We start from the raw sequence: 18,172 nt of genomic DNA on the forward strand, positions 1-18,172 counted from the left end.
CTATTAGAACTAATCAATGAATTTGGTAAGGTTGCAGGATACAAAATAAATGGACAGAAATCTCTGGTATTCCTATACACTAACAACAAAAAAATCAGAAAGAGAAATTAAGGAAACAATCCCATTTACCATTGCAACAAAAAGAATAAAATACCTAGGAATAAACCTACCTAAGGAGGCGAAAGACTTGTACTCAGAAAACTATAAAACACTGATGAAAGAAATCAAAGATGACATAAACAGATGGAGAAATACACCATGTTCTTGGATTGGAAGAATCAATATTGTCAAAATGACTACACTACCCAAAGCAATTTACAGAGTCAATGCAATCCCTATTAAATTACCAATGGCATTCTTCAGAGAATTAGAAAAAATTTTACAGTTTGTATGGAAACACAAAAGACCCTGAATAGCCAAAGCAAACTTGAGAAAGAAAAACGGAGCCGGAGGAATCAGGCTCCTTGACTTCAAACTATACTACAAAGCTACAGTAATCAAGATAGTATGGTACTGGCATAAAAACAAAAATATAGATCAATGGTACAGGATAGAAAGCCTAGAGATAAACCCACACACATATGGCCACCTAATTTACGACAAGGGAGGCAAGAACATACAATGGAGAAAAGGCAGCCTCTTCAATAAGTGGTGCTGCGAAAACTGGACAGCTACATGTAAAAGAATGAAATTAGGGCTTCCCTGGTGTCGCAGTGGTTGAGAGTCTGCCTGTCGATGCAGGGGACACGGGGTCGTGCCCCGGTCCGGGAAGGTCCCACATACCGCGGAGCGACTGGGCCCGTGAGCCATGGCTGCTGAGCCTGCGCTTCCGGAGCCTGTGTTTCACAACGGGAGAGGCCACAACAGTGAGAGGCCCATGTATCGCAAAAAAAAAAAAAAAGAATGAAATTAGAACACTCCCTAATACCATACACAAAAATAAACTCCAAATGGATTAAAGACGTAAATGTAAGACCAGACACTATAGAACTCTTAGAGGAAAACATAGGAAAAACATTCTTTGACATAAACCACAGCAAGATCTTTTTCCACCCACCTCCTAGAGTAATGAAAATAAAAACAAAAATAAACAAACGGGAACTAATTAAACATAAAAGCTTTTGCACAGCAAAGGAAACCATAAACAAAATGAAAAGCCAACCCTCAGAATGGGAGAAAATATTTGCAAATGAAACAATGGAAGTAGGATCAATCTCCAAAATATACAAACAGCTCATGGAGCTCAATATCAAAAAAACAAACAATCCAATTTAAAAATGCATGGAAGACCTAAATAGACATTTCACCAAAGCAGACATACAGATGGCCAAGAGGCAAATGAAAAGATGCTCAACATCACTAATTATTAGAGAAATGCAAATCCAAACTACAATGAGTTATCACCTCACACCAGTCATAATGGCCATCATCAAAAAATCTAGAAAAAGTAAATGCTGGAAAGGGTGTAGTGTAAAGGGAACCCTCCTGCACTGTTGGTGGGAATGTAAGTTGATACAGCCACTACAGAGAACAGCATGGAGGTTCCTTAAAAAACTAATAATAGAACTACCATATGACCCAGCAATCCCACTACTGGGCATATACCCTGAGAAAACCATAATTCAAAGAGAGACATGTACCACAGTGTTCACTGCAGCACTATTTACAATAGCCAGGACATGGAAGCAACCTTAATATCCATCGACAGACGAATGGATAAAGAAGATGGGGCACATATATACAACGGAATATTACTCAGCCATAAAAAGGAACGAAACTGAGTTATTTGTAATAAGGTGGATGGACCTAGAGTCTGTCATACGAGTGAAGTAAGTCAGAAAGAGAAAAACAAATACCATATGCTAACGCATCTATGTGGAATCTAAAAACAACAACAACAAAAAAATGGTACTGACGAACCTAGTGGCAGGGCAGTAACAAAGATGTAGACATAGAGAATGGACTTGAGGACACGGAGGGGAGGGGGAAGCCTTGGCAAAGCGAGAGTAGCAGGGACATATATACACTAGCAAATGTAAAATAGATAGCTAGTGGGAAGCAGCAGCATAGCACAGGGAGAGCAGCTCGGTGCTTTGTGATGACCTAGAGGGGTGGGATAGGGAGGGAGGCTCAAGACAGAGGGGATATGGGGATGTATGTATGCACGTGGCTGATTCACTTTGTTGTGCGACAGAGGCTAGCGCAGTATTGTGAAGCAGTTATACTCCAATAAAGATATATTTAAAAAAATACAGTGTATCCCTCTGAGAGTTCATTTTCTAGGTTTCCATGTAATATTCCAAATTAGCTTTTTCCAAGGAGCTTCAAAATTTTGACAAACGCTCCATAATTCCTACGATACATTGTGTGATCTGGCGGCGGATGAAGAGATGAAAAGGGAAGAGAGCAGAGAAGAAAAATGACCGGAGAACCCAACTTGGAAGAGCCCTTTCCAAATGCACAGGGCACAGCACCAGCCAGGTAAGCTAAGGGCACAAGCTGCTAGGGGCTTACGGGCTTCTGCAAAGTCACAGTGGGTCATGTCACGACTGCACGGCTGCTAAATCGTGTGACTAAAAATTGTGTTTATGATCAGAACAGGGTCCCAAAAGAGTCTGCCTGCTAGACTGCTTGAATGTTTTTCAACAAGGGCCCTATTGGCATTTGGGGCAGGATAACTCTTTACTATAAGGGACTGTTTTGCTCCTTGTAGGACATTTAGCATCCCTAGAATCTGGCCACTAAATGCCAGTGGCACGTCCCTGTCATAAATGACAATCCAGGACAGCCAGGGACATTTCCAAACACTTCTTTGCAAGGGATTCAGTGCATACGACCTCCTGTTGAGAATAGCTTTTGAGCTTTCTGTGAAATTACCAATCTGTGTGTTGTGTAGACTTCAAAAACAGCAACAAATCTGTTGGGGAACAAATCAAGTTCTATTCTCAATGGCAAGGTTCGAAGCCTAGGAGGGTGGCTGCTGTGCTGAGTAAGACGTCCTCATGGGAGCTGCCTAACACTTGGCTCGCGGCTCAAGCATCTGACGCCACAGGGTGGCAGGCAGTCATCCTGCCTCTGCAGGCCTGGCCACAGCTCTGGCCTCCCATGTGCCTGAAAGTGTTGGGCTTGGGCGAATTCTCACCAGTGTTTAGAAATCCCTTACGTGTGACGGAATCACCCTCTGGGCTACCACTTTATGAAAGGAGGTGCTCTTCTGCCACTTCCTCGCTAACGGGAATGAAGAGAACCATAGAATTTTACGGTCCCAAAAGATTTTAAGAGATCACGTACAGGTGGGAGAAGTGGTGCACAGAGAGGGAAGCAGTTCGCCACTAGTCCCACAGCAAAAACAACCAGAATAGTTTATGTCCATAAAGTGCTGTAGCACGCGGTCAGTACTCCATAACTGTTACCCGCTAGGATTATTATTCCAACATCCCAGGAAGTCCAGCCATTGCTTTAGGTAGTATTTCCCTGGAAGGCAGGAACTCCACCTACTAGGTTCCTGCTTAATACTCTCAAGTCAAGAACAAGTCCATATGGTTTCTGTCAAAGTCCAAGAGGATGGCCATGAAATGAAATCAAGATTCTTGTTCACAAGCCCAGAATCCCTTCCTTTGGCATTATGGAGGGCCACGAAGAGACTACATGCTCCCATTACCATGCATATAGTAAAACACAGAGTGCTAGCAGTGGAAAGGAAGCTGAAGGCTACCTGGCTCACAAGCTTTGTAGAAGGGACGTCAATCAAACCAAGAGTTGGGCAGGTGGGTAGGTGAGCCAAAGGTCTTTATCCTTGCCCAGGACCCATGCCAGAGATGGACTTGATAGTGTGACAGGAAGTCATGGAGTAGAAAGGAAGAGAGGCCTGGTGTCTAGGATGCTTTTGTACAGAAGAGGCAGGTGTAATACTGGGGACAGATGGTGGCTGAGACCATTCCACGACCCTTGACCCTCAGCACAGATGCCCTCCTGTCCCTGCTCCATCCCTCATGTTCATCTCAAGATGACCTATCTCAAGATCACTGGCCCATCTGTGAAATAAGAAAGCTAATATAGAACTCTTATTTCTAAAGCATCAATGCACTCAACGTTTTCAAAGCACCCTTAAGAACCGATCCTGGCCCTTAAGGAGTTAAGTGTTCCAGCAGGAGAGAGAAGGCACAGGCAAACCCATCTACTACACCTACACGGTGAGTGTCATGTGAAAAGCGTAGTCATGTTCCCCCAGGCCTGCTCTTCAGAACACCAGTTCCAAAAGATACCATGCCTGGAAAAAGGTTTCCAGGGCCAAATGATTTAATAATTTGGAAGTGGGACTACCCTGGTGGTCCAGTGGTTAAGACTCTGTGCTCCCAATGCAGGGGGCCTGGGTTTGATCCCTGGTCAGGGAACTAGACCCCGCATGCCACAACTAAAGATCCCGTATACCACAACTACAGATCCGTGCGCCGCAATTAAGACCCAGCGCAGCCAAATAAATAAATAAATAATTTAAAAAAATAATAATTTGGAAGTGCTGTTACCCCCACCCATTTTAGAAGACATAGTACAAATTAATGCGCTAAAGGCATTAAGATATCTTGCAGTAAAATCATATTCATGCTGATTAAAAACCCAATGATTCTCAAACTCATTTGACTACTAAAGCCTACCAACATCCCATGGCAACAATATTCTACTGAACGTAACTTGCCAGACTCCAACTGGGGTGATCAGGAATGGGTCTGAAGGAGGAGGAAACATTTTGAATGGACCCAAAAGACGAGTAGGGTTTTATCAGGCCCAGGTGGAGGGGGGATATGAATCCATCGACTCAGCAGACACTTGCTGAGCACTTCCTATGAGCAAGGCCAACCCTTGGTGCCACGCAGACATGCAGACCTTAAAGCCCTGATCTCTGCTTCAGGGCAGAGTGAAGGGCACTGGCTCTGATTTGACAAAAAGCATCTTTTGTTTGGGGAATAGGAGGCACGTGGCCAGGGTAAAGCAGACATGAAAATGGGAAGAAAGAATAAGGGTGGAGCCAGACAATGTAGGCCTAAGTATGCAAAGAAAAAGGAGCTCTCAGATGTGTTGTTTACCAGGTCACCTCTTCCATGTTAACAGCACTGGCCCAGGCAGTAATGTTCATTTCCCTCTGCCATGGCTGGTAGAGAAACCCCAGGCAAGCCTCTCCCTTCTCTGGGTCTCAGTTTCCTCATCTATAAAATGACTGGACTGACTAAGTTCTCCAAGGCTCCTTGCAGCAGCACGAAAGACAGCATACTAGCACTTAAGGGGAGGGAGGCTATGGGGACAGGAGAATAGCTACCGGTTTGGATGTGTCAACAGGCTTGCAGGAAAATGAGCAGAGGAAAAACAAAGCTAGCTCCACTTCCACTCAGGGCTCAGTCCCCATCCACCCGATATCTCAGATTGTGGTTCTCAAACTAGAAGAATAAATGTAGCACACTTTCCAACAGTCAATTTTGTTCAAAAAATTGAGGAAAGTAAATTTAATTTTTGTACTAAGACTGGGAGATATTGTAGACTAGCATGCAATATTCCCAATATATTTTAAAGATTTTTTTAAATGAGGACTTAATAGAAATATCTGCCCTATGCTGGCGTTTTGTCTTATGGCCCCAGAGTCCCTGGAGGTGTTCATTCACACTTGGAGGGAACATTTGACTGGGGAACCCAGAGCCTTTGCTATCTAAGTCTTGTAGAGACAGAAGCCTACTTATCCTGATTAAAGCTATGCCAAAGAGGCTGGAACTCACCATTAGACTGGTCTTCCCCATAGTTCTTATGGGATGGTGCATACAAGAACATCAAAGCAAAGACATACAGGTTCCACATGCCATAGATGCCGGTAAAAAAGGCACTGTTCACTTGGACCGTGACGCCGCCCCACTTCCAATGGCCTTCAGTCACCTACAGGATAAAGGAGTGACATTCAATTGGAACCAAGAAGAAACAACTCCAACATAGGAACCAACTAACACGAACACCAAGTCTCTTCCATATATGTGAAAGTGAAGGGCCATGTAAGATTCCATCTTTTAATCTGAATCATACTAGTATGAATTTAAGGTTAACTGAGGGTTCACTATGTGTCAGGCACAAAGTCAGTGGTTCTCATCTTGGCTGCATCAGCATCACCTGGGTAGTGTCTCTTCCTAAAACAGCAGCACATAATTATCCCTAATTTAATGAAACGGCATTTGAGTCTTAACGCTCATCTACAATTATAGTTCCTCCTCCGCTACCTGTCTTCCCAGCTGGATGTAAACTCCCTGCAGGCAGAGACCAGTTCTGGTTTGTTTTCTGCCGTATCTTCAGCACCTGATATACCACAGGGTTGGTTAAATAAACAAATGGGTCCTCGGAGTGAGTAGTTTTCCTGAGTGGGGCAGTATGGAGAAGCAGAAGGACACAGGCTTGAAGTCAAAGACCTGGATTCAAGTCCAGGCTCTACCACTCACTTTCTGTTTAATGTAAGAGAAGTAGGATTAAGACTCTAAACTTCAGTTTTCTGAAGTGCAAAACAAAAACTTGCAGGGTTACTAAGGAGAATTAAGTAAAAATATTTCTAGAAATTTCCTGGCACACAGCAAACACTCAAAAAATCTTATTTCATAATGTCACCCTATGTAAGTCACTCACGAAGGTAATTACGAAGCTTTCATATGCTTTACAATTTGGCAAGAACGTTTTGGGGCTGGTTTTGTCTATGTTAATGACTTGGTAATTGTTTTAAGGGCTGATGACATATGGATTGCACTAAGAACTGTCAAGAAAACTGCTGAGCAGAGGAACTAATAATTTGTGCCAGCTCTGAGATCAATGAAATGATTTTGACCACTTCTGCTTGCTCCAGGAAATCTTAAATGGGAGTAAAAGAAAGTATTGGACTGATGTTCTTGTGATGAGGCTGGGTTATATAAACCATATCTAGGAGCCCCTCCTTCTAGGAGCTAAAGTGTAAGATGGCAAGCTACCTCTAAATGTTAATGACTTCAACAAGCAGGTTGATTTCACCTCCTGTTTATGAGGCAATGGGTCTATATTCATTTGGTACCCTCTGTATAACCCATGACACACAGGGGCCCCAGGCAGAATAAAGCTATAAGGACAGGTATTTCCTTCTGAAAGACCTAGAGTGTCAGTTAACCAGGTTAATGGATTATAGACTTGCCAGTTTTAGTTTGGCCTTGTTAATACATAATTTTCATTTTTGTGATTCATAAACAAACCACCACCACTAACTCTTATTTACTTTGGGAAATAATTCACTTTATATGACATGCTCAGGAAAGTTTTTATGGCAAAGAAGGATTTCATAACCATCAATGATTTTAGAAAAATGTACAGCATTCAAGCTATTTAGGACTGCTTCTTAGAGACATCTCCAAATGTCACTCTTCTTACTTTTAAGTACAGAATATCCTAACTTTATAAAAATTACAATACTTAGAGCATACTTAAGATGATTTTTAATGCATATAATGGAAGGGGAGAAGTAGCCTTAAGATAGTTTTTGGAAATCCATGTACCTGCTCTCATAACAAAGGGAACTCTTCTTTATGTGATCAAGGAGGGGAAATGAGGCTGGGAGAGCTAAAGGTAATGTGGAGTAAGGCAGTTCTTATTTTCTTCTACTCTGTTAAGGCAGTGGGCCCCTCAGCTAGGGGAAGGGCCTGCAGGAGAGCCTGCTTCCTATAATATAAGCTGGGAATACTCAGTATTGACAACTTTGCTGAAATTGATTCTTGCTGGGACTGGCATAACTGATCCATCTACGGAAACACCTCCCTGCATGCCTGGTACACAATGGCGCGCTACAGACAGATATTTGTTGAATCAATACGGGCAAAAGCACAGGGATGAGTGCAAGAATGCCAGCACAAATACAGGGAGGTAGAAAGGGTGTACAGAAAGAGTCACTTTTAGGAAATATCTAAGAAATAAAAAAATATTGCAGTCCATAGTAAACCAAAATAATTACACTTAAAAGTAAAAGGAGTAGTCAATGACCTAATGAGTAGTCAATAGGTCAAATCATTTAAATAGTGCTCTCTACTATATTCCTTTATTATCACTTAAAACAAATCGTCAATGTAGATATTAACAAAGCTAAGACTTGTAGAAATAATAACAAGGATAATGATAGTTAACGTTTATTCAGTGCTAATGATGTGTCAGGCACTATACTAAGAACTGTACGTGGAAGATATCATTTAGTCTTAATAACACTTCTATGAGGTAGGCAGGTAATATCTCCACTCAACTGGTGGTAAACTGTGACACAGAGTATCTTGCCCAGGATTGCTCAGCCAGAAAGGTGTGGCTCTAACCCACCAGAAAGGTGGGTGTTCTTAACCATTATACAACACAAGAGTAGGAATATTATCTTAAATAGGATGAGTCTCTTAGTTAGAGAGACTAAGAGGCAACTATTAGGTCAAATTTCCTTTGAAATTCACTTAATTGAGCACAATATTTATACAGTATGTGTGTGTATATATATATATACACACATATACATACACAGGTTTTTATATTCAAATCTGTAATTATATGAACTATGTATCCCAGATGTAGTAATGTTTGGTATATAACAAACTAGATATATATATGCAAAATACAGTTTTACAGTAGAAGCACTGAAATGAGATGCTTATACTATGAGGGATGCATTGGAACCAGGACTGGCTGAGGAAACAGTAGATTCAAGCCCCCGTCCCATGCTTGCTTTGGGACACCTGCACTTGTTTAAAATGCAGTTGCAGAATTACCCATACTATTTGATTTGTAATCTCTAAATGCATTACTTCCTGCTGAGGGCAAGGAGTTGAATTTGCATAAACAGACTGTATACATAATGTCACTCTACTGTTTGGAGACCCCATTGTGCTTTCCCCTCTTCTCTCTCAATTACTCATGCCTGAGACATCCTGAGCTCCGAGTACATTCCCACCAATATGTACCACAATAAGCAGCCTCAACAGAGCAGGCCTTGTAAATCCAAAATCTTATTAATGGCAAGGCAAAGAGGTGACAGTCACCCCCTTTAAACTTCCAGAGAGAAAAATCAGGTAGCCCCAACCAAAAAAACAGAAAAAAAAGAAAAGAATCTCCCCTCTGCCTGAAGTCTTAATTCTAAAAGTCCCCGTTTTTCCTGATTTCACATTTGAACAATTTACTTTTGTGTGAAACCACCCAATTATACCCCTGTAGCCAAGTGAAGGTCAAATCCCTTTACACCCAGTAGTCTTGACAACCAACATTCCACTTTACAACGAGATTTCCAAATCCCAGACACAGGCTCTCTTACTGGAAACATTTCCTCTGTAAGTAACAGAATGAAGTGATCACATACAAAAAAAGAACTGGGGAAGGCTCTCTGGGAGTTTGCTGCACGTGGCTCGACCTAAATGTCAGGCACCTGGAATCCCCTTAGTGAAGGTCAGTGACCATCTTTCCTGCATTGCACTTCTGTTCCCTACTGCCTGCCATCCCTAAATGGAATACTTCTTTGTTTTCCAGAGGGAAGGGGCTAAAATACCAGACTGTGACGTGCCATCACTTGGTTGCTATGACTGAGGCCATTTAAATGGCAGGCATTAAAAGACTGCACCTCAGTACCCAACTACAAAGCCTCAAGGTCACTGCATTCCACAGCTTCCGTCGGCCTTTCATTCCTGGCCTCAGAGCTTCAATATCCTGGAGAGATCCCTTCGCATTATATTTCATGAGGCTTAAATGCAAGCTCTCCCAGCAAGCCTGAGAGTATAATGGGAGTTTTAATACATTCCTTTTACCTAAGGCTGGGATCTATTTCAGAAAGTTACCCAATAGGTTTTCTTTCAGGTGAGCTCATTGCTGAGACATTCCAAAATGACATTAAAAAATAAATCCTCTGATGATTGTATTAATACAGTACCTGGGACACTGAGAGTTATGCCTGAAAACGTCTTAGATATCTATAAATAAACCTTAAAAAAAAAATAACCCAGCAGGAGGACTGTAAAGAGCTAATGGAATCCAAAAGACCTCATCGCTACCCCCTTAGAGTTGAAATCCACTCCAGGCCAACTGTCGCAGCAGATATAAAAAGCCAGCCACAGGCTGCAGCCGTGTTAGAAAATACTGGGCAGCAGAATATGAATCTTTTTCTCCGAAGAAAAGCCACAAACTCTGCGACTTGGAAGGTTGGCCTCCTTTGCTTCAGAAAGGTGTACTAATGAAACATGTACCAGATTAAATTTGGGCAACATGTAGCCAGCGTAAAGATCAGCCCAAAATCCCTCTTGCCTTCAGATGGGAGAGACGCTCTGCAGAAACAAGAGAGTGAGTGGGATGGGATGGGGCCATGGGGCAATGACTTCAGCTTTCTAAAGTAGCAGAAGCATGTGTTAGGAGCAAAGGGGTCCTTTCTTTCTGCCTCCCTGAGAACGTATCTTGGTATTACCTTTTACTCCTCAGCCCATCTTCCTCGAGGTTCTGTTTCTCCAAGGAGTGTGTCCTGCTCTCGCAGCCTTGCAGAACTGGTTGTGTTAAGTGTCACAGTGCATTACTGAGGGACTTGAGGACTGAAAAGCATTTTGGGCACATGAGGGAATCAGCCAAGGGATAAGTCTGGTCTCAGACACCCTTGTTTGAGCCTCAGCTGGTTGAATAAAAAACTCATTCAGAATCTGAAATATTTTTACTGCCTTTGGAGTGGAGGGTGAAGTTTCCAAGGCTTTATAAACAAACAGTCTGATACAAACACAGCACTGTTATAGGTCAAAGCAGAGGTGGTTCACAGAACCTCTGAAGATGTGTATGTATATTTGTTGTATTTTTTTCTATTCACATCAGCCTTCAGCAGCAGCACTCACACTGCTCAGTGGGTGTAGCCAACAGGGCTCTAGGGATTAGAGGTACCCTTGGGTATCCTTGGATAGAATTCAAGGGGTCCATGAACTAGAGCGGGAAAAAATTATGTCTTTATTTTCTTTACGTCTTTATTTTTATAAAATTAAAATGGTATAAAATTTTTTATAAAAAATATTTTTTATAAAAAATTTTATAAAATTTTTATAAAATTACGTCTTTTCAGTCTCTAACTGAAAGTTACCATTTCTTTCAATTATGAATGTAAGAAACAAATCCCCATAATATTAGCAATACCTGTAATTCCATCACCAATAGAAATCATATTTTCATATCGATTACACTTATATATCTGAAATCTCTGTAATATGTATAACTGCAAATATACATCGCCTATCTATCTATCTATGTATCTGTATGATTCCCTTTGAAATCCAAAGTATTTTGTTCATTTAAAAACATTCAAAGAAGAGGCCTTTGGACGTTTGGAAGGCCATGGCCTTCACCTAAGGTTACCTAAGGGGTCCAGGACACAAAAAAGCTTAGGAGCCCCTCTCCTAAAAGGAAGCTTGCTAGCAAAATGGGGCAAGTCTTGTCCTAAGGCTCTATTTGCACTACTAACATTCTCACTTTTAATCAAATATAGGGATGACAGAGCAGCTGGCAAAGAAAATCAAAAGACTGGATTCTGGTGCCTAACTCACTGTATGTCCTCTGGTACAGCACTCACCCTGCTGCTATTCATAAGAGCGCAGCTACCCACGCTCACAGCTTGCCAGGCCCTCTGCAAATCACTCTGCAAGCATTACTTCATATGATCCTTACAGCCACCTTCTTCAGGTGGTGCTATTATTATATCCATTTTATGGATAAGAAAATTAAACCTTAGAAGTGTTCAGTAATCCATCCATAGTCCCACCCAGTTGGAAAACAGCATAAATGAGAAATGTCTCTGAGGCCATTAGACTTCATATTCTAGCAAACTGGCATAGCAATTCCTATCCTACTTACCCATCAGATTTTTGTGCAGCTCAAAAGTATGATAGGTACATATATGTATGGTTTAAACAGTACTTTCCACTTTCCATAGCAAGTTACCAATATTTAAAAATCATTATCATTACCATTATTGAGATTTTCAAGTAGAGCAAAATGTTGAGCTTTGGAAATAACCAGAAGAAAGATAAAGCTCTATCAAGGGGAATTTTGAATTACATTTCATGTTTAAGTGGCAATATAATTGTTCCAAAGAATGGCTGATGGACTGTAAAAGGATCTATGTTAATGCTAGATAAGGATCAAATCAAATGAATACTTGCTTATTGGTGATCTGCTACGGGGCTTGAAAAGTTATTCTCTTAAGTAAATGAAACAGGTGCCCTTCAGTCTAGCTGCAGGCTTTTAATTTAATTAGCAACTTTTTCCTCCTACGAGGCTGTACTGAAAGAAAAATTCAGTCTACCTCTGGCCAGGTGATAACAGTCCCAGATTAGAGCAGCCTGAAAGCAATGGTTTGATCAGCTGCCCCGCATAACAGCCTCTCTGCTCCTTTCACTGCTCCTAAATTCTAGCTCTATAGAATTTTCTGTGCAAAGCAGAGGCACCTTTTCAGGACATTCTCATCCTGACCTCTCAGGGTCAACTTACCTGACTAACGATGAAGAAGATGACAGTCATGGCAGCACAAGCCAAGGTGATAAGCATGAGGAACTTGAACCTGAAAATTAGCCCCTATTAGGAAAGAGAGAAACAGCAGTTTAACATTCTACCAGCTACCACCAATCCTTTTCTCAATATATAAATCTATCAAAAGCTAATTTTAAAGAAATCTGTAAAACCAAATCCCTAGGAGTAAGAGTAAAATAATTTCACAAAGTAACATTTCTCCTGCAGAGGTGAATATGGCTGGAAAATGTACTGGGCCCAATATTTCCAACGTTCTTATCTGTCATGAAACAGTGATACCAGAGCCTGGGAAATTATATTCACAGCACGTCATGAGGCTGCTAATTTCCCTGCTAAGCTAGTTATGCTTCTCTGCAAGGGTTCAAAGTTACCAAATCCAAGTTTTCTGCGGTTGTAATAAAACTCTGCTCCAGTGAACAAAGAGAAATGTGCATATTAATCAGCATGAAGTGGATTTGGTTGAATTTTCTCATGTGTCACTCCAGCTCTAGACACAGGCAAAGCTTCTGAAAGTGCCCCTGCTTTCCTGAGAGGATTTGAGGGAACCTGTGTTTCAGGGAGAGACGTCTCTTATTCAGGGGCTCTTATTTCCACTGCATATAAAAACCCTGCGGTTCTGCAGTTTCTGTTTCTCTTTGCACAAAGGAATTAGGCCCATGTCTCCAAGGACAGCCACTTAGGCATGAGCCTAAGGGATCCTTGAAAAATTAAGAATGTGTTGCCTGCATTAGCGATGTGAGGCTGTCGTGTGTTTCTCTTGATTAGGGACATGATCTATAAACAGAGCGAGCACCTGCTGGATATTTTAGGGGAAAGTTGGTTAACTGAAGTCTGGAAATCGGATCACCTGGGCTGAACCCCACTCTCAAGGCTGATTTTCAGCAAGAGAACTTTAAATATAGCCTCACTCCAAGCCAACTCCCAATTCTACCATAGTCAGGTCTCCCATCCAGCACACACCCACATTCCATTCCAAAGCTCAAGAACCTGCTGAACAAGTTTACTCCTTATTGGGGATAGAAATACATTTATACCACAGAAAACTCCAAGATCTAGATAAGCCAGAAAGCTAGATGCCTCTCAGAGTAGGATTTAGCCTCTTATTTTGCCTAGAGGTTCTACATTACATGAGAATCTCTCACTGTGTATTTGAAATAAAAGCTTCCATCTCCCCTACATCTCCAGATGTAGTGGGGTGTGTGTGTTCACAACAAGTAGTTCCTGAATGAGCCCAGAGATGTGCTCACCTCATAGTGCAGCCGCCGGACTTTGCTCATGGCCGACAGGCTGGACTGCTTCCCGCTGATGTTCCGAAACACCTGAAAGACCATGAAGCACAGAAACAGGAAGTAGAGGCAGAGGCAGATGCCAGCCACAATGATGAAGGCCATCTGATGGCATCCAGTCAAGGAAATGGCCAGCTCATCGCCAAGGACTCAGTACTTCTCTCCCCATCTCTGTGGGCGATACTCTTTGTCTCCAAATATTTAGGCAATTCTCGGGAGGATAAAAATCTTTTTTTTTCTTTTTTTTTCAGTACGCATGCCTCTCACTGCTGTGGCCTCTCCCGTTGCGGAGCACAGGCACCGGATGCGCAGGCCCAGCGGCCATGGCTCACGGGCCCAGCCGCTCCGCGGCATGTGGGATCTTCCCAGACCGGGCCACGAACCTGTGTCCCCTGCATCGGCAGGCGGACTCTCAACCACCGTGCCACCAGGGAAGCCTGTCCCTGGATTTTTATAAGGAGATTGGGATACTCTGGAATCTGAAGGGGATGGAGTGGGGTTGGGTGCAATAGCAGCAGCTGCTGCTACAAGGGATACTGGGCCTGAGACTGCAGGTCTTCAAGTAAAACCAGGGATGAAGTTTTGTCGCCATCTTCTCTCACCACGAGAAAAGTCTTGTCAAATGGAACGGGGAGCAGAAGAACTCATGGCCAAAGTGGGAGCTGAGGGTGGGAGCAATATACTCTGAGGCCGATCTTCAAAGCTTAATCTGAGAACCAACCAGGTTTGGGGTAGAGTGAGCTGGCTTGGGAGGCAGGTGACCAGACTCCAACTTTTTTCCACTCCAGCTCCATGCCAAGTTGCATATTTTAAAAAATTTTAACAAGTGTGAACTCAGCATTTATGTTTCATTAAATAATATATTTAATGCAGTTTCTCTTTCTTTCCTAAAATCAATGGTACCCTTAGATGAAAAGGGTTGTTTGCTGCAAGACTTGACAATTTATTTGCCTCCTTAGACCTCCATCACATCTATAGAATGAAGGGGTTGAGGCAGACTCAACGTTATATTCTTGGTGTTGTGCAGCTCACATTTGAGGGGGTGCGGAGCAGAAAGGGGGAGCTCAACTCTCTCGTCTTTTAAGCAATGATACTATTGATCATGACCAAACAAAGCATATTCACCAGCACATGACAACATATTATCTACCAAGAAAGAATACAACTCAAGCCCCCTCTCCAGAGGACAGTCTTTTTCTCCTGAAGCACTTAACATATTGTTGAGGAAGATAAATATTTAAATCCAGCATCCTAAAAGGGATAAGCTAAGACTGTCGCTTCTGCTTCATAAAGATGACTCAGACACTTTATGCCAACCAACCAGAAGCCTGGGCGACTCCTCTGGAACTAATCCCCTTAGCCTTATCTCCACTTGGTCTTGGAAATGAATGGCAGCAGCATGGGATGCCAGGACACCAAAGTCACTGTAAGAAGCCTTGCACACAGACGACTTCAGAAACAGGCTCTCCCACAGGGGCCCAGAGATGAACCTCCGTGGCTCCAGGGAAAAGCTAGTCATGCTTCAGTCTGCAGTAAACAAGTGTATAATAGATCATTTAGACAGGCAGCAGTAAGACCAGCTACTCTGATTCTTCTGCCGTGGGGATGTGCTGCTACCTCCTCATTTGGCCTGCTGTCACCCAGGCTTGAAAGCAAGCACTAATTCTCCTCATTATTTGCCTTAATTGTGCTGTTATCATTGGTCTGAAGATCAAAGCCCTGGCTGAGCACATATGGAGAGCATCAGCGGGACTTAGAAAATGATCTTGGGGACCAGGCGGCTATGGGACGAAATAAAACCCTGAGCCCATCAAGAAAGGATACAGCCAGCTCTGTTCCAACATCTGTAGTCCAGATACTGTAGAAGGGATTCGTGAGTTGTACCCCTCTACAAAGAGAAACAAGATGGAAAGGCAAGAAACAATTAATACAGAGGCAAAGGGGAACTTTCCTCCTTACATACTCTCAGCTTTTCAGCCAGAGGGGCGGAGACTGTATTTAGACTAAGTCACGGAGGACTTAAAAGAGAAACGGAGTTTGAAGAATACAATCAGCTCAAATATTTTGTATCTATAAAGAGCTCTGTCTCTGATTTAATCCCAGTGCTTATCTGAGGATGTGACCATGTCCAGTGCTTTCATCCTACAGGCTCCCGACCACCCCCTCTCCTTTTCAAAAGAGCTGGGAGTGGACCTGGTGACATGCATTTCAGCCCAGAGTCCCACGATCCCCCTGCTCACCTCTCACACATGTCAAATATGAAGAGGCAGAAAGAGCCCACAGCAATTGGTCCGACTTGCTTCCAATACCCTGCTATGTGATTCCGTTCATGTTGATCCTGAGGAAAGCCAAGTTGAAAAATGAGATAAAGATGTGGGAGAGCAAAGCAATTCCATAGGTGACTCAGTCATCCAACAATCCTTGCTGGCCACCTGTTGTGTATCAAGCATCGTGCTAGACCAGCATACGAGCCCATCCATAAGGGCTCTCATCCTGTTCTCATAAGGACGGGATGCCACAGGAGGGAACACAAAGAAAGGCCTTGTACCTGTCAGGGAGGAAGATATTTTCCTCTACCCTTCTAGGTTCTTCTGGCTGGTCTGACATGAGACAGATTAACAAGGTGAAAATCAAACAAAAGTTTAATAACATAGGATAGTCCCAGGAAAACTGAGTAACTTGCCCAAATGGCCAAAACCCTCACCTCCCTTTTTTTTTGATAGCGATAAATGGGTGGAAAATTTAGAGAAAAATGCACCCATCCCATAATTCCTTCATGATACAGATAAGAAACATAGTGTTCACAAATGGAAAACATTTCTCTAAGTTGTACATATCTTTTTGTTTTTTTAAAAAAAATTACATCATAGAGCCTTATCAACTCTTTCTTGACATCTTCCATAAATTTTCTAAAAAATAGATCCACCCTTTGCTTAGCTTTTATAAAGACCTTGACCTAATCACCAGACTGCTGACCCTCACCTCTTAAATACCATCTTCAGCTAAAGACAAAAGAGGCTGTTGGGGGTAGTGGTTTGGAACTTCAAAGGGAAGGAAGGCAATTCACATGGAGATGGAAAAGCAAATGTTTGGTAAATAAATGTTTGCTGGGCCCTGCAGACGCAATGAGATGGAGTAAACTGATTTTTGAGGCCCTGCCTAGAGTCTTCCCCACCACACCCAGCCCATATTCTTGCAGATGTCTCTGGTGATAGCTCTATTCAGGCAACAGGGCCTCTACTGAAATTCTTTTAGGCAGTTAGGGGGAAGGTCCAAGTTTCTTCCTGAGTCTTTTGAACCTTGATTGTTTCAGTTAGAAATAATTCACACGTCAAAGAGATATTTTGGTTTTGAGTGGCAAATTTTGCTCCCCTACATACCTTAGATAGTGGAAGTTCTGTGATCCACAAAATAACTCGTTCAGAATTAAATTCCTATGTGACTTATCACTTGTGTTTTTTCAGGTGGAGTAGTTCCCAGAGGACAAAATAAAGACTTAAATGCATTAAAATACGTCAAGTGTAAGAGGTCTCTTATGGTTAGGAAAATAGAAATAAAGTCTATCTTCATGAAAAAGAAGAATGATTCCTCTTGATAGACATACAAAGATGTTAAGAGACAGAAAATGAAGGAATGTAAAGTGAGAAAACAGGGAAAGGTAAAAGACATGTCGTAGCATCCAGGCTAGGAAATCCACCCAGACTGGCTGTCCTGCTGCTGCACCTGAGTCCCCTCAACTCCCATCCCTGCTGCCGAGGGCTGAAGGACCCCTCGTGCCCACCCCAGCTGTAAGGAAAAGCCTCTCTCTCCGCCCACTGCTCTTGTGGAAGGGCTGCGAGGCTTCAGAAGCAATGATCCAACCATAAAGGAATTTAAAAACAGTCCGCTCTACTATGAGGCCCATGTGCCTGACACAAGGACCAAGCTCCAGCTGGCCTATCCTCCTAGCCACAACGTGATGACTGCACCATTCTTATTTTTATCCATGGTATCTTCAATCCCTCTTGAAATATGATTTGGTGTCTGTGCAAACTGAGACCAGGGAGGTCAGTATTTCAGGGTAATAGGGGTTACTAGGCCACCTGGACAAAGTGCCGGCTGGAAAGAGCCCGGCCCACATTCTCTGGCGGTTACCTTGGTCCTAGGGACAAGCAGAGCTGAAGCCAAAGGACAAGAAAGAGTGATAATCATTAATGTTTGTGCGTTTACTTTCTGCTAAATACTTGTCTATGTTATCTCATTTAAACCTCACGGAAAACCTATACATTAGCCTTTAAAACCCATTTTATAGTTGAGGAACCTGAGAATCAGAGTGGTCAAGTCACTTGCCAGCT

The 18,172-nt window shown here is 42.6% G+C and overlaps 1 protein-coding gene across 4 annotated transcripts in view; it reads right to left on the reverse strand.

Moving 5' to 3' along the window:
- The window catches only part of WLS (Wnt ligand secretion mediator), a 105,132-nt gene that overhangs the window by 11,675 nt on the left and 75,285 nt on the right, over positions 1 to 18,172 (reverse strand). For all 4 annotated transcript variants that reach the window (XM_060023747.1, XM_060023729.1, XM_060023738.1 and 1 more), the window contains 5 exons: positions 16,079 to 16,176; positions 15,663 to 15,726; positions 13,800 to 13,943; positions 12,514 to 12,597; positions 5,766 to 5,919 (listed from right to left, as the gene is read on the reverse strand). In XM_060023747.1, coding sequence (XP_059879730.1) covers positions 5,766 to 5,919; positions 12,514 to 12,597; positions 13,800 to 13,943; positions 15,663 to 15,726; positions 16,079 to 16,176 — 544 coding nt within the window. The remainder of the gene's footprint in view (positions 1 to 5,765; positions 5,920 to 12,513; positions 12,598 to 13,799; positions 13,944 to 15,662; positions 15,727 to 16,078; positions 16,177 to 18,172) is intronic.

This window comes from Delphinus delphis, chromosome 1, assembly GCF_949987515.2.
Source record: "Delphinus delphis chromosome 1, mDelDel1.2, whole genome shotgun sequence".
Lineage (NCBI taxonomy): Eukaryota > Metazoa > Chordata > Mammalia > Artiodactyla > Delphinidae > Delphinus > Delphinus delphis.